At 42.6% G+C, this 14,930-nt stretch overlaps 1 protein-coding gene across 1 annotated transcript; it reads left to right on the top strand.

Annotated features, from left to right (window-relative positions):
• The first annotated feature begins 3,064 nt into the window (after window positions 1–3,064).
• Window positions 3,065–10,817, top strand: LOC306821614 (annexin A2-A-like). The gene is made up of 13 exons (XM_079340148.1): window positions 3,065–3,212; window positions 5,386–5,447; window positions 6,097–6,190; window positions 8,050–8,144; window positions 8,235–8,348; window positions 8,512–8,602; window positions 8,784–8,863; window positions 9,061–9,120; window positions 9,372–9,465; window positions 9,557–9,652; window positions 10,125–10,183; window positions 10,356–10,478; window positions 10,584–10,817. Exons 2-13 carry the CDS (start codon window positions 5,397–5,399, stop codon window positions 10,641–10,643), a joined length of 1,017 nt encoding a protein of 338 aa, XP_079196274.1. The 5' UTR covers window positions 3,065–3,212; window positions 5,386–5,396; the 3' UTR covers window positions 10,644–10,817.
• Window positions 10,818–14,930: the final 4,113 nt, after the last annotated feature.

Here is a 14,930-nt window from a genome sequence, read left to right as displayed (position 1 = left end):
GTGAGGTGAAACCGGCCCATGCTGCCCTCCTGTGGACACGAGAAGAACTGCAACATGAATGCAGTTATTTGTTTGACACTTTTAAAGGTTTCAGCTTTTGTGCATAATGGTCATTATAGAAGAAGTGCCAAGACTTCTAAGTTCAGAGTGCGTATCAATGTAAAGGATCTGAATCACAATTATAAACACTCAAGATTGCGTTTTTATCAAACAAAAATTTTAATAGGAAAAAGAAAGACTGTGACACTGAATTGCCTTTTTTTTGTTTAATAAAGTTGTCTGATAGTGGAGAAATAGTGCATGTTTCACTGCAAGTTAATTCCCCTTCACACCACTAGGAGGCACCATGCAGCGGTTAGGTGTCCTTGGTATCACAGCCCACCTTATAGATCGAAGTCAGGCCTTCCTCCCTTTGTTCCCGAGCATGATGGGACTGTTACGCTCCATCATAAGGCCAGCGACAATCCATAATCTGACCCAATAAATCACTTTAACAAAGTCCAAATGAGGGGATTTATTATCGTCACACAAACTAAATGATGACAGAGATCAACTCGATGACGGATAGAAAGTGGAAAAAAAAAACTTCAGAAAACAGTTTTCAGTAAAAGACGCAGAAACAGGTTTTTTCTTTTCACAGAGCAGAAAAAATATTCTCCACATCTGTTTCCAAACCGACTCTCTGGAACAAACAAACAAACACACGCTGACACACAGACGTGACTCACACACGCTGTGACTCTGCCTCTGTCTCCACGGTAACCATGCCAACAATAACTGCATCGACTTTCAGACCTGAACTTGACCCTTTAAGCGAGACGACAAGCCTGAGTCTGAGTGGAGCGCCAGGTTGTGAAATCTCAACTAGTTTCCATTCTTCCTCTTTTTTTTTTTTTTTTATGGTTACCACTTTGCATTGTGGGTAATTTGTGTAGCATCCACAGCTTATTCTCTCATCCAATCAAACGGCCTCCCTTTTTGTCCCTCCTTCACTTCCAGTCTCAAAGAACTTCTACAGAAAGCCTCTTTACTTGAAACTTTACTGGTTTTATCGTCCTCATTATTGCAAACTTTAACGTATCTGTGTTATAAAATCCGCAGCTTCTGATTGGGTCAAAACTTGCAACACAGTCTGAGTGTGAGTTTACTTTCTCCCCGTGGGGGCAGCATGAACTCCAGCTCACATTCCTCTGGATTACTCCACCTGATGAACTCTCCGCTCCTCTAACGCAGGAAGACTTCTGCACCGTGTGTTTCTTGCTGAAGGTTAAAAAACACAAACAAACAATAGATTTCCACTTTCACACAAAAGGAGTTTCCTTTACTAAGTGAAGAGTTATATGTTGCACAACAGGCTCCAGCTGAGGCCAAGCAGACAGACGACCATACTGAACACTGAGCTGGATTCTGACTTTGGATCAGCTGTTCATCTTTAGCTGAGTGTTTTAGACGTCCTGTAAAAATCTCAGATCCTCTCAGACAGCAAGGAGCCTTTTTTGTTTTGCAAGGGTCAAGGAAGTTTGAGACATGGGACAGGGGGAATACCTCATTTCCTAACATCGGATGTTTGCTTAGCTTGTTTGCAGATGATGTCATTCCGTTGGCCTGAGTCCATTACCTTCCTGTTCATCTCCTTACACTCGCTCCCACTTACTGTTCACATTAAATTTAAAAACTTTTCTGCACACAGATCCTCCTCACCTAAACTCTCTACACTGCGCTCTGCCAATGAAAGGAGTCTGATCCAACAGGGTCCCAAGACGCTAACTGGACTCTTCTCCTCTGTCGCCCCCCGGTGGTGGAATGAACTATCAATCTCCATTCGATCTGCTGAATCCCTTTGCACCTTTAAGGAAAAGCTAAAGACCCAGGTCTTTCATGAATGCCCCTCCTCATATCATCATCAGCGACTTGACAATGTTTTGATCGTGATGAAGAACCGCTGGCGATGTTGTGCGCCGCCTCTGCTCACTTCCTGTCAGCACCTGTGTGTCTGATCAGATTTAAGCTCGTTCGTTTGCACTTCCTGCCGTGGTTTTCTCCTCTCATGATCTTTGCTTGTGTTTTACTCACTCTCTGATGCCCGTTAAGTGAATTGTCTTCTTTTTTTTGACTGGCTCGATATACTTTGCCCGAAACAGAAGATCTCAGCAGTTAGCGTCTTTAAAAGCTCTTCACTTGCAGCTTTAGCACAGGGAAGCCTCCCGTGTATCTCTGAATCTCTGCCAAAGGTGTGTTTAACACCTTCCTGTGTTTGTTCTGCTTTCCACCAAAGTTCATCAAGAGTTTCACTTTCCTTCCAGCGACTGTCTCAAGCTGGAGTTTGTCTTACAGCCACTCTTTCTTTATGGACGAATTTTAAAAGTTAAAACAAATCTGGTGTCGACTGAGTTCACAGGAGATGCGGCGTTATCAGTGGGAGGGGATGTTGGACCGGCGAGGTGTTTTCATTACAGGTCAACCAGCTCTGCTAATGTTTATCTGCACAGTGAGTGATAAAGCGGGCGTGGTAGGGCGTAGAGGCAGGATTTTATTGGTTTGATAAAAGGTTGTTAAGCGACAGGAATGCACGGAGAACAAGCAGCACCACTCCTTACTAACACAGTGTAAGGTGTCTCTCTGCAGGAAGTGAGCTCACTGACAGAGGTGGGAACAGCTCAGATGTCTGGGTCAGCACATCGTGCACACACTGAGGAGTGGTCTTTCCACTTCCTTCATGTAGATATGTAGCGTAGCACATGCTGTTTTTCTGCAAAGCATCCACAGGGAGGCAACAATCAGAACGCCTCCTGTACTAAATAAAGAGTGAAGTATTATGATGGTTTCTGTCAATGCAAAGTGTTGCCCACTCCTTCATGAAGTCCCTGCATACTACTTTAGTGGAAACCTGACAACCAATCAGAAACCAGCTTTGTCTCTGATCTTCCAAATAAGATAGAGAGCAGGCGAGGCGATTAGAACCTAAGTGAGGAATTTATGCCCCTACGTTCAGTTTGATGTGTAAAAGTCCTGTCCACTGAGTCATCCAGGGAGTCAGATTGGCCAGAGAGAGAGAGAGAGAGAGAGAGCGTGTGTGTGAGTGTGTGTGTGTGTGTGTGTGTGTGTGTGTGTGAGTCAGCTGGTATTTAAAACCACACCCTGTCCCGTTGTGGATCATAACGGAGCTGCTGCTTCTGCTCGTTCGGCTCTCTGCTGCTGCTGCCTCTCTGAAGGTAAGGAGACATGAAAACACACCTCGAACTCTTTAGTTTGCACGGAGACTTTCAGCCACGCTCGACTCAACGCACGCACGAATCACAGATCAGCTAAAACAGCAAGAAGCATGTGTAAACAAGTCTCAGAGAGGCTTTCTTCGATGCATGAAAGGTTAGGATGTGACTCGTGGGAGACTTTGGATGGACGGGTGCGGCACTCTGCTCTCTGCCTGCCTGTAATTAGCAGAGTATCATGATCATGTCATGTAGTGAAGGGAGGATCACAGAGAGGTGATGGAGCACCGTTAGCTGGAAACAGGAGGGCAGAGTTTCTTCATCGCCTGATTCTGCCGTTAGATTAGAAAGAAAAAAAAAAGACGTTCGTTACAACTTCTGAGGACTTTTATTTCCTGCAAAAATCTAAATGATCCAGCAAGAAGAGGATTCATTAAAGTGTTCTGCTAACTGCTTGAGTTTAAAACGTTTAAGACGATTCACTACAGCTCGGGCTGCACGCAAACTTTGAAATGAGTGATCTCATTTGTTGGATGAGGACATGGAGGGAATAAAAAGTCTTCCATTCTCTACATACTGTACTGTACACAAGCTCTTACATAAACAATGAGGATTTTTGTTTTATGGCTAAAACTGTGCAGGGACTGTTTGTGTCAGCTGTTGCTAGGTGACGACACACCGACCCTGACACGCTTCCTGGGAATGTTGTGTTAGAAGTGAAGAGGTTTCCGGTTCTTCTCAATTGTGTTAAATTCACAGTGGAGTTTGAGTAAACTGTGTGTGTGTGTGTGTGTGTGTGTGTGTGCGTGTGTGTGTGTGTGTGTGTGTGCGTGTGTGTGTGTGTGTGTGTGTGTGTGTGCGCGCTTTAAAAAAAAACTTTACTAAATGTTTCTTGTAGTACAAACGTAGAAAACAAGTACATAAAATTGCAACGTTAATGTGAAAAACAAATTAAATTGTCAATATTTAGCACTTCATTTCAAAATAGAGAAATTAAACAACAGTCTTAAAGGAACAATTAAAAAACTGAGAAGAAAAAGAAGTAAATTACAAGGAGAAATAAATAATGACATATACAAGGGTATATAATGTGCTAGTTGTCCAATTCTTTGGGAAAGTTTTTCATATATCATTTTTGCTTTTTTTCCATTAACTCGTTTTAAGGACTTGAGATACAGTTTGAAATCATTCAAAAAGGAGACAAACTTGAAACCACAGCAGCGGCTCAAAATGACAGTAGGACACCTGTCAAAGGCGGCGGCCTCGTCTTACTGCGCTGCGTTTGTGTTATGAAAACCAACGTTTGTTAAAGTTGGAAAAAAGAAGAGGAATAAATCTGTGTTGAAAAAAGAAAGAAGAACAAACGAGGAGGAAGAGGAAGGGTCAGGACACTGGCAGATGGTGAAGAACGCTGGCTGCAGGGGCGCCACTGTGTGTGTGTGTGTGTGTGTGTGTGTGTGTGTGTGTGTGTGTGTGTGTGTGTGTGTGTGTGTGTGTGTGTGTGTGTGTGTGACATATCATGCTCCACACTGTTTGCTTTGCTATCAATGTCCCTTATCTGCAGCCGTGGTTTCTGCTGCAGACGCACCCTCTGGGATGTCCAGGTCAATAAATCAAACACACCTCTCTGTACTCTGGCTCTCAGGTGTTTATCACCTGCTGGAGTCTGCACACTTACACATTAACAGGCTGTTGATCACTTTCTGATTTCAGCGAGAGCAAACACAGACTTTCATTCATCGAACTCAAACTGAGTTTTCAGCTACTTTGTATGTTCATAAGTCATGCTGCATGTTTTCTTCTTATGTACATATATTAGTTCCATCATTAGCAGATGTGCTGCTTGTCAATAGCTTAGACAGGCAACTGCTTTTAGGGCCGCAGTACAGACGGGAAACATTTGCAGGATTTGCACATTTTTGGTCAAATTGGCTTCGAAAATGTGCAAATTTTGCAAATGCATACGTCTGATATCTTTTTCCCGTGTTCTGTATTAATCAAGAACCGAGAAAAGAGACCAGCACGTCCACGTCAAACACTCCTGAAATGCTACGTTTCCGATCCTCAGTCTTTTTTTTTGGGATGTTATTGATAAACCATGAGGACGACTGAAGACACTTCATGTATCAGATACCGTGTCATAAATGTCTGACCTGTTCGTCTTGGCTCTCTGCAGGTCGACTCAACATGGCGATCGTGTCTGAGATTCTGGGTCAGCTGACGCTGTCGTACGGAGGGGTGAGTCGCCTGCTGACACAGGAAACAGGACGTGAGATTGTGTTTGAAGGGGTCGACGACCTGCGACTTCCACCGTCTGTGACAGAGCTTCACTTCATCTTTTATTTCTTTTATCTTTAGAGAGAGAGAGAGAGGGAGAGAGAGAGAGAGAGAGAGAGAGAGAGAGAGGAAAGGAGCCACAGGTCTCATTTGAAATTGGGCCCCCACCTTGAAGGACTCGCCTCCACACATGGGGCGCGACCGAACCACTAATCCACCTGCGCCCCGCGTTAATCTTTCTAAATGATATAACCAGCTATATGATCCCATCTTGTATCTTTACAGCCTTCACTGCTGTCTCCAGCAGCTAAAGGTGTGGTTTGTTCTCCACCCAGAGTTCACCTGATAAACTGAGACTGCAGGCGGAGCGATGATTACAAAGATTCACGTGGAGGGGGAATCCTATAAAGAATAAATCAGTTTGATTTCAGGAGGTTTTCTGGTTTTTACCTAAATTGAGGAGCTGAACCGTTTTCTGTAACTGATCCTCCAAACGTGTGAGACAAAGACTCGACCACTCCAAATCCATCCTGCTGTATTTGAACATTTGATCTCTCTACCGCCTCCTCATGAGCAGCAGCAGACTCTGACGTGAACATGTCCTCTGCAGGAGCCAGAGCCCATCTATCCCACCGTGGTGGCAGTGCGGGACTTTGACCCGGCTAAAGATGCTGCAAGGCTGGAGACCGCCATCAAGACTAAAGGTGACTCAGTGAACTGACTGTAACGACAAAGCTTTTGTCTCCCGCTGCTTCGCATGGTGTTGTATAAGTGTGTGTCTGATGGTCTCTTCACACAGCAGCCATCAGTGTGTGAATGTGAAGGTGTGACCTGCGGAGGAAAAGTGCTTTGAGTCATCTGAAGACGAGAAAATAAATAAACAAGCTCAAGTCCAGTCATCATTTATCTTCATCGAACAGACACCATCAGATGGTACCAGTTTAAATATGAGGGGGAAAAAACGGCCTTTGGCTTTTTGTTTTGGATTCAAAAGAAACAAACATAAAAACTGTGAGTTAACCCCTCGATGCCTGTTCTCAAAATATTTGCATCAAACCACTTCCGCTCCAAATGCAGCCAAAACAGCGTCCGTATTCCTCCACTGCCGGTTGATGCACTTTCAATACAAACCGAGGAACCTTTAGCAAGGCACTAGTTTGTCATATAGGACCAGTCGGAGACAGAACAACATCTGTTTGATGTGCTATTTTTATGTAACATCAATTTATGTGCTGTTTTTAAATAAACATTCTCAACTTCATTTAGCATCGACTTGAAAGCAGAAACACGTTAAAAAAAAAAAAATGCAGTTTTTAATATTTCTTTATTACACTTCATATCATTATTGCAGTACTGCACAGTGTTACAGCACATAGCTCATATCGTGCAGGTCTGTGGTTGTGTTTTTATCTGTCTCTCTGCAGTTTTCACTTTTCTTTGTTGTTCAGTGACTCAGACTCTGATTCCTGTTACAGTCACAGATCAGATTACAAAGCGGCTTCTTTCCACCAATGAGCTGCTCAAACTATAACAGCATGTTGTTCTGGTCAGATCAGAGTGTGTGTGTGTGTGTGTGTGTGTGTGTGTGTGTGTGTGTGCGGCCGATCCTACAGGTCTGACTCTTGTGGACACATGAAGGATTTTCCAGCTGCTCTGATTACTTCCTGTATGTGAGCTGCTGCAGTGAAAGCAGGATGTTTTTGAGCAGAGTGAAGTTTTTACTTTTTTTTTTTTTTTGTTAAATAAAAAAAATTCTCAATCTGTGAAACAGAAGCAGCTGATTTTAATTTGAGGATCAGAGTGAAATCAACACTCAGCTGAGACCGTCTGAGATCTATTATGTAAAGCCTTGATTCAATCAAGTCAACGGTTGTTGGTTTAAAATAGCTTATTGGTCGTCATGGTAACTTCAAAAGTTAAAACCTGCGTGTCAACCTCCAAGGTTAAATGGTAAATGGACTTGAGCTTGTATAGAGCTTTTCTATCCGACTACACTAAAAGAAAAAAAAAATCTGACTGCACACATTAAACCTGGAACAGTTTGTCAGTGAAAATCATCGAAGAGGAATTATCTTTCTGGGAGAGAAAGAAGACAGAGGGAATAAAAAGGTAGTGGAGTCAGGACACAGATTTCTACCTACGATCCAACAGACGCTACTGATAACATGACTCGTGCTTCGTGTACAGGGGCTGTGGGTTCGAGTCTGGCCTTGTGTCGCCTCCTAATCTCTCCTCCCATCATTTCCTGTTTCTCTTCAGTTCTCCAATCTATTAAATGCAAATTCACCCCAACATAAAAAGTTACAAAAATAAGAAAGTCCAGTGTCATTGCCTTATATACCTAAAAGGTAAAACAAGTAAAAGAAACAACTAAAGTGCATTAAATTAAGATGAATAAATGAAGCAGCAAACCAGTTTTTACCAATTAAATTATAAATAAATGGATTAAAATTAGACCCCGAAAACAAAATGATTCTTAGCCCTTCTTAGCACAGGATACTCTCAATTTGTCTGAAATAATTGATTAATTAATCTAAAATGATATCTTTACTTAATTCTCCAGGCGTCGACGAACAGACCATCATCGATATCCTGACCAGACGCAGCTACATCCAGCGGAGAGAGATCGCCTTCGAATATGAGCGAATCGCCAAGAAGGTTCAAAATGTTTCTCCTGCATCAGCACAGATTAAGTTTTCATATCGAGGCCTTAATCAGAGGATGACATAACTATTTAACTAATTTCAGGATCTGAGCACAGCCCTGAAGGGGGCGCTGTCCGGCTCTTTGGAGGCTCTGATGTTGGGTCTGATGAAGAGCACGGCTCAGTACGACGCCAATGAGCTCAAAGCCTCCATGAAGGTCAGAGTCACACCTTAAACTCCGTATATTAACTCCAAATATCATACTTATGAATGAGGGACTTGTTGTTTTCAGTCCTCTAAACTTCTCACTGCAACCATCATTTAAGATCTGATCATGTGTGAAATAAAAAGGTCTTACCTGCTGGGTTTTGATGTCTCAGGGACTGGGAACAGACGAGGAGACCCTGATTGAGATCGTCTGCTCCAGAAGCAAAGAAGAACTGGTGGATATCAAGAAGGTTTATAAAGACAGTAAGTGAGACAACCTGCTGTTTTAAATTATAATATATAAACCTGCAGAAAATGTATAAACACTTGACAAATGCTAAAAAAAAAAAAAAAGAAGTGCTCTATGTCACCATCTAGTGGCAGCTGGATGAAACTACAGTGCCAAACCATTCATAATGTCTGTTTTTGTTTTTTCCCTCTGTAGCGTTTAAAAAGGATTTGGAGAAAGACGTGGCCGGAGACACGTCGGGAGACTTCTTGAAACTGCTGCTGGCTCTGGTGCAGGTATCTTATCTTCAGCTTACATACCTGTGAACACACAACATTAAACAGCACCATGAAAAATGCCTATCAGGAAAAATGTCAGGAATTTTTTTTTTTTAGGAGTTTTCTGCAAGTGTGAAAGCCCTTTAAAACACCATGGTGTATTATTATTTTTTTAATTTGAACACTAATCATAATGTTTTTTTCTTTGTTTACAGACAAAAAGAGATGAGCCCTCAAATGTGGTCGACTATGAGAAGATTGACGAGGACGCCAGAGTGAGTCAAACTATTCAGTCTATTTAAAAAATGTTTCTTCAAGACAAAAATACTTTTTTAGTACCTATTTGAAAAATTCAAAGTGCACTTAGTGCGTGCTTTAAGTACTACTTTACTTTCACTGAATCTTTCTTTTTCTATTTAACTACTGTAAATATGCCGATTTTTTTTTTTTACTTGTGACCACTAACATTCTCCCAGTGGAGGATCAATAAGACGTTATCTTGTCTTCTCTCATGTGATCCCGTCAGTCTCTGTATGAAGCCGGGGTGAAGAGAAAGGGAACTGACGTGGCGACCTGGATCTCCATCATGTCTCAGAGGAGCGTCCCACACCTGCAGAAAGGTGAGCTATACGACTGAAACACAACACTTCATGATAGTCAGATTCAGCGCCGACGTTTTATACATTCGACTCCGATTTGTTTTGCCGTCAGTGTTCCAGAGGTATAAGAGCTACAGTCCATACGACATGCAGGAGAGCATCAGGAAGGAGGTGAAGGGAGATCTGGAGAAGTCCTTCCTCACGCTGGGTAAGAAAAGAGTCTCTCGTTGTAAATCCACTCTGATCCTGTATTTGATCATGTCTATAAACCCCTCTATTTCAGCCCTGCTCAGAACAGGCTGTTTCTGCGTCTGTACCTTTAAATATGTAAATGAGCTGTGTCTGACCACGCCCCCTCTCTGGAAGGGCTCGGGTGTACTCGCTGCTTTCTGGCTCCATGTCCTATTGTTTACGGTGAGAAGGCAGACTCAGAGGGCAGAACAAACACCTAGCTGTGGGAGTGTCACCCACCTAGGGGGGAGGGGCTACTGCCCTTTGTGATGTCATAAAGGGAAAATCTCCAAACGGCCTGTTTGAGCACACATTTTCTGAAAAGTGGAGCAGGCAGAAGACAGAGAAGACAGACCAGAGGACACATCTGTGAAGTGACGTTTGTATAAGATGTGACTTTTAATTAAAATCTTTATTTTTGAATGGACCTGTGTTTCCTCTTTTCACAGTGGAGTGCTTTGAAAACAAGCAGCTGTACTTCGCCAACAGACTCAGTGAAGCAATGAAGGTACATTTTATAGACAGACTTGTTGTTTTCACTTTACTCTCTTCATATCCTGTGTATTTATTGTTATTTATTTTTATGCAAATTTCTTGACTTTTCCACCATCTTGTTTTTTCCTCCCTTAAACTGTATAGTGCTCACACTGGCTCCAATGTCCTTCATGTTTTCTCTGTAGGGTAAAGGAGCGAAGGAGAAGGTGGTGACCAGGATCCTCGTTTCTCGCTGTGAAGTCGACCTGATGAAGATCAGATCAGAGTTCAAGAAGCAGCACAAAAGATCGCTGTACCAGACCATCGCTGTGAGTATCAGTCTGTGTGTTTGTTGTTGTTGAAGATCAAAAATCAAAAGTGACGATAATCATTATTAATGTATTAATCACGTTGTCTTTGTTTGTTTCCTCCAGGAGCACACCAAAGGAGACTACCAGAACGCTTTGCTGAGCCTGTGCGGAGGAGATGACTGAGCTCTCAAAACAAGCTGGACTCAGTTACCCAGAATTCCCCTTGGTTTTTTAACTGACTGCAGATCTCCTAACAGTATTAAAACCTTTTTGTTGTTAAGTCCACATGAAACAGAGGACATGATCGCCATCTCTCTGAGCAGCTTCCGTTTGTGAAATAAAACCTTTTCACCAGTTTGTGATCGTTTGCTTTCCTGATTATTCGGCCAGCAGGGGGCAGCAGAGACTCACTCAGAGTTTACTGACGCTTTGGCGTCACTTCTGCACACGCTCGCTCCAGTGAGAGGATGTTGGATGTAACTAACACAAGAAGAACCCCTCCAAAATAAGAGTTCTCTTTTTTTTTGAAGTTGTAGGAAACAGGGGAAAGAGAGCTTAGGGAAGAGTACTGCAGCCTCTAAACATGGGAGACAGAATCCAGTGAGGTGGATTGTGTGTATGTGTTGTGTGTTGTTGGGAACCTTTTATTCTATCACGAGCCTTTTGGGTATTTATAGCAATGGCAACTTGCTTATATTGGTCAAACGAGGAATTACAACTCAACTCTAAATGACGAAGCCTCATTATTTCCCTTCTTCTCCACATTCCCTTCCTGTGTTTTATTTTCTGCGCCTCACATCTTTTTTTATTTTTTTTTATTGCCCCTGTTCTTCTGAGAAGCATCCATGACTTCCACTGAGCTGACTGAGTTTTAACACGTTTTGTCTTCATGTTTATGTGGCCGAGCGAGTCCCTCTCTGTTCGGCCACCCAGAGTCCAAAAAAAAGGAAAATCTGTAAAGTGGGACTGAAATGACGTCCAGGCTGGATTTCCTCAGGTGGTTGTAATAGTGATAAAAGAGGAGAAGGAGATTTGTCCCGTTTTCACTTAAAAGTCTTGGCAGATTTCAGAGAAGTGCTGGCATGGAATGAAAGTCAGCCCACACGTTGTGATGGACAAAATGGTTATTGAATGCAGAGTGAAAGACTCACAACAGAGCTGCTCGCCTCTTTTCTGAGACACAAAACACACAGTGAAGTCAGTTAACATTCTTGTTCTCCTCTGGCGCCGCTTGTGTTGATTCAGTGTGCGTGTGTGTGTGTGTGTGTGTGTGTGTGTGTGTGTGTGTGTGTGTGTGTGTGTGTGTGTGTGTGTGTGTGTGTGTGTTTGATGGAGCGGAGAGAGAGCGCTTAATGTACCGACCATACATCATCTTCTCCTTCTTCTTCTTCTTCTTCTTCTCCTTCTTCTTCTTCTTCTTCTTCTTCTTCTTCTTCTTCTTCTTCTTCTTCTCCTTCTTCTTCTTCTTCTTCTCCTTCTTCTTCTTCTTCTTCTTCTTCTTCTTCTTCTCCTTGTTCTTCTTCTTCTTCTTCTTCTTCTTCTTCTCCTTCTTCTTCTTCTTCTTCTCCTTGTTCTTCTTCTTCTTCTTCTTCTTCTTCTTCTCCTTCTTCTTCTTCTTCTTCTCCTTCTTCTTCTTCTTCTTCTTCTTCTTCTTCTTCTTCTTCTTTTTCTTCTTCTTCTTCTTCTTCTTCTTCTTCTTCTTCTTCTTCTTCTTCTCCTCCTTCTTCTTCTTCTTCTTCTCCTTCTTCTTCTTCTTCTTCTCCTTCTTCTTCTTCTTCTTCTTCTTCTTCTTCTTCTTCTCCTTCTCCTTCTTCTTCTTCTTCTTCTTCTTCAAGTATTCGCATCCCGTTTATATTTTGTTCATTTAAAAAATACTTAATGGTGACATCAGGCTGAAATCATGCAATGAACCCGGAGCTCGGTGAGTCTGTCTGCAGTGCACCTTGACTCCGTGACACAGTCCGATTGTTTGATGCTGCTTAATTATGAGAAGCATATTGAAAAGTTTCCCCATGATGTTGAACACAAAGGCTGATTTTCCTTCCACAAAAAAAGATTAAACAACAAGTTTATTGGCAACATCTCCTGACAGACCACTAAAAGCCTTCAGTTACCACATTGTGTACTCCTGATCTCTGTTTTTAGATTTTTGAGCTCAGCGCAGTCACACCTCTGTGGTTGTCTGATTTATTTATTTATTTTTGACTAAACTGTCTGAAAGGAGCCGACTCAAATACACCCCGAGCAGGAGGAGCAGCGTCTGATCTGAGCTCTTTCCTTTTTTTTTGAATGAAGGCCTTGGATGTGGTTTCATGGTTTTTATTTTGTGTTATACTTCGCCTCGAGTTCGCCCCTCAGCTCTGCTCCGCGGGGACATCTGTCAGCAATAAGTGAGGCAGGAATGACTTTGTTTACGGCCTGTTTTTGATTTTCATTTAGAACATGGTTAGTTATCTTTACACACACACACACACACACACACACACACGAGTGCAGCAGCTGTGTTTGGTGGCTTATAAACTTGTGTACTGAGATGTTGAACTGTGTGTCTTAGACTACCGTTCCGCCGACATGAACACAATTTGTCGAGTGCATCTGTGCGACCTGAAGGAACATGTTTATAAATGTGATTTATTGTTCTGTGAGTACCATCACCATCCCGGCCGGCCTCCTGGTACTCGAGCCTTTAAGGTTTACTGGACTTCCACATGTGGAGGAGACGCTCTGGAGGTAACGTCAGCAGATGTTTCCTGTTCAGACACCTTGTTTAAAGTTCCTCTGACAGCTTACAGCTCTGTGTGAAGTTTAATGTGAAAAGCCAAACGATTAAGGACACTTTATATTTCACTTCTAAGAGGAGTGTATATCAGTTTTCTTAAGTACAAACAATACAATGAGTCAACTGTAGTGTGCACTGTAATTTACCTTTTTATTGGCCTTAAATGTCGCATATTATCCAAACTACCCTTCCCCATGTTCCTCTAACTCTAACATGTGTTTATAGTCTGTCTACAGACCTCCATATGATTTAGAAAAGTCCGTCCTCTCCGTCTTCTGCCTGCTCCACTCTTTAGAAAATGTGTGCTCAAAACAGGCCGTTTGGAGATTTACCCTTCATGACATCACAAAGGGCAGTAGCCCCTCCCCTTTAGCTGTGGGTAACACTCCCACAGGGGAAAAAAAATCCGGTCAGAACTTCTTCAGCCTGTGAAATCACTTTTATACATTTCAGGGGAAAATATAAAGACGGATCTTTAAACTGGTCTCATTTCTCACACTGTGTGAATCTCTTTATTCATGCAGCCAGTGGAGAGCAGCATGTGACTGTTTGCTTTCTGTACATAAACAGATGTTGCAGATGTTCAGGCTGCTTTACTGTAATTCAAACAGAGCAGTAAATGCAGCGGCTGGTATTTACAGGAGGTTTTAAACTGGCCTGCTGTTATTTTCTCTCATGGGAAAGTGGTTTGTAAAATGATCATGGTGGTTTCTTGTAATGAAAGCTTTTTATTATTATAAGTTTGGACAACAACATTTCTTCATGACTGACTCATGTTGTGAGGAACAAGCTTTGGGTGCACACTCGGCTCCTGGGAAGCAGGAGTGTTACCGACTGTGTAATTCTCTCTCATACCTTCCTGTCGGCAGTAAATCAAACTTGTTGTTTTTCTTTGTTCCGCTTTTTTTCATATTATGACCTTTAATGAACCCCACACGCCAAAACCTTCCCAGCTTCAGCGAGTCCAAAACATGCCATCACATCACATCCATGTGCACGGTGAAGGTGACGGACGACGGCTTGAGATGAAGGCAGGAAGTGTCTGCAGGGTACAAACCTGTCATGTGGGCACATATACAGTCCCTCCCCGTCTTATACCACCCATGATGCATGCTGGGACGCTGCCTAACAACCACCTTTAATCCATACATCTGTCGTCTTTGACCTTATTATACATTTTCTTTGCAAGGATCTGCATACACATGAATTCCCCCCTGATCTCCTCAGCAGGGATGCTTAATGATACACTTCCAGGTCTTAATATCCTGCCTGCGTTGCCCAGACTTGCACGTCGTCTTGTTACAGACACGGATTATTAGCCTGCTGGGCAAACATGCAAAGAGTAAAATAGCACTTGAAGAGTTCATCCTCTGCCAAGGACTCGACCGCATTATATAATTTTTTCCGGGTTAATGTTAGCGTGTGCTCGGAGGCAGAACATGACATAGAAAAGATGGTTCGAGATGATAGAGGAAGCAACAGCACCTGATGCTGTAATGACACAGTGTGCCTTTATATCAGATTGATCCATGTTAACATCACCTCCGCCCTCTTTGTTACCTGCTGCACTCACACATCAGCTCGCTCCAACTTTTTTGTAGAAATTAGCTACGGCTTAGCTATCAGAGCTATTACACACGCTAACTCCTCCAAAACATCCTCGTCTAAAAACGCCTTTGTTTCGAAAACTT

The sequence above is a fragment of the Symphodus melops genome, assembly GCF_947650265.1.
Source record: "Symphodus melops genome assembly, chromosome: 3".
In the NCBI taxonomy this organism is placed as follows: Eukaryota; Metazoa; Chordata; class Actinopteri; order Labriformes; family Labridae; genus Symphodus; species Symphodus melops.
This window is presented reverse-complemented; position numbering and strand designations above follow the sequence as displayed.

Excerpts from the sequence above, each read along its gene's own strand:
- LOC306821614 (XM_079340148.1), top strand. The coding sequence starts at position 5,397 with ATGGCGATCGTGTCTGAGATTCTGGGTCAGCTGACGCTGTCGTACGGA. Across the intron at positions 5,448-6,096 it reads TGACGCTGTCGTACGGAGGG|GAGCCAGAGCCCATCTATCC; the intron begins GTGAGTCGCCTG and ends TGTCCTCTGCAG. Across the intron at positions 6,191-8,049 it reads GACCGCCATCAAGACTAAAG|GCGTCGACGAACAGACCATC; the intron begins GTGACTCAGTGA and ends TTAATTCTCCAG.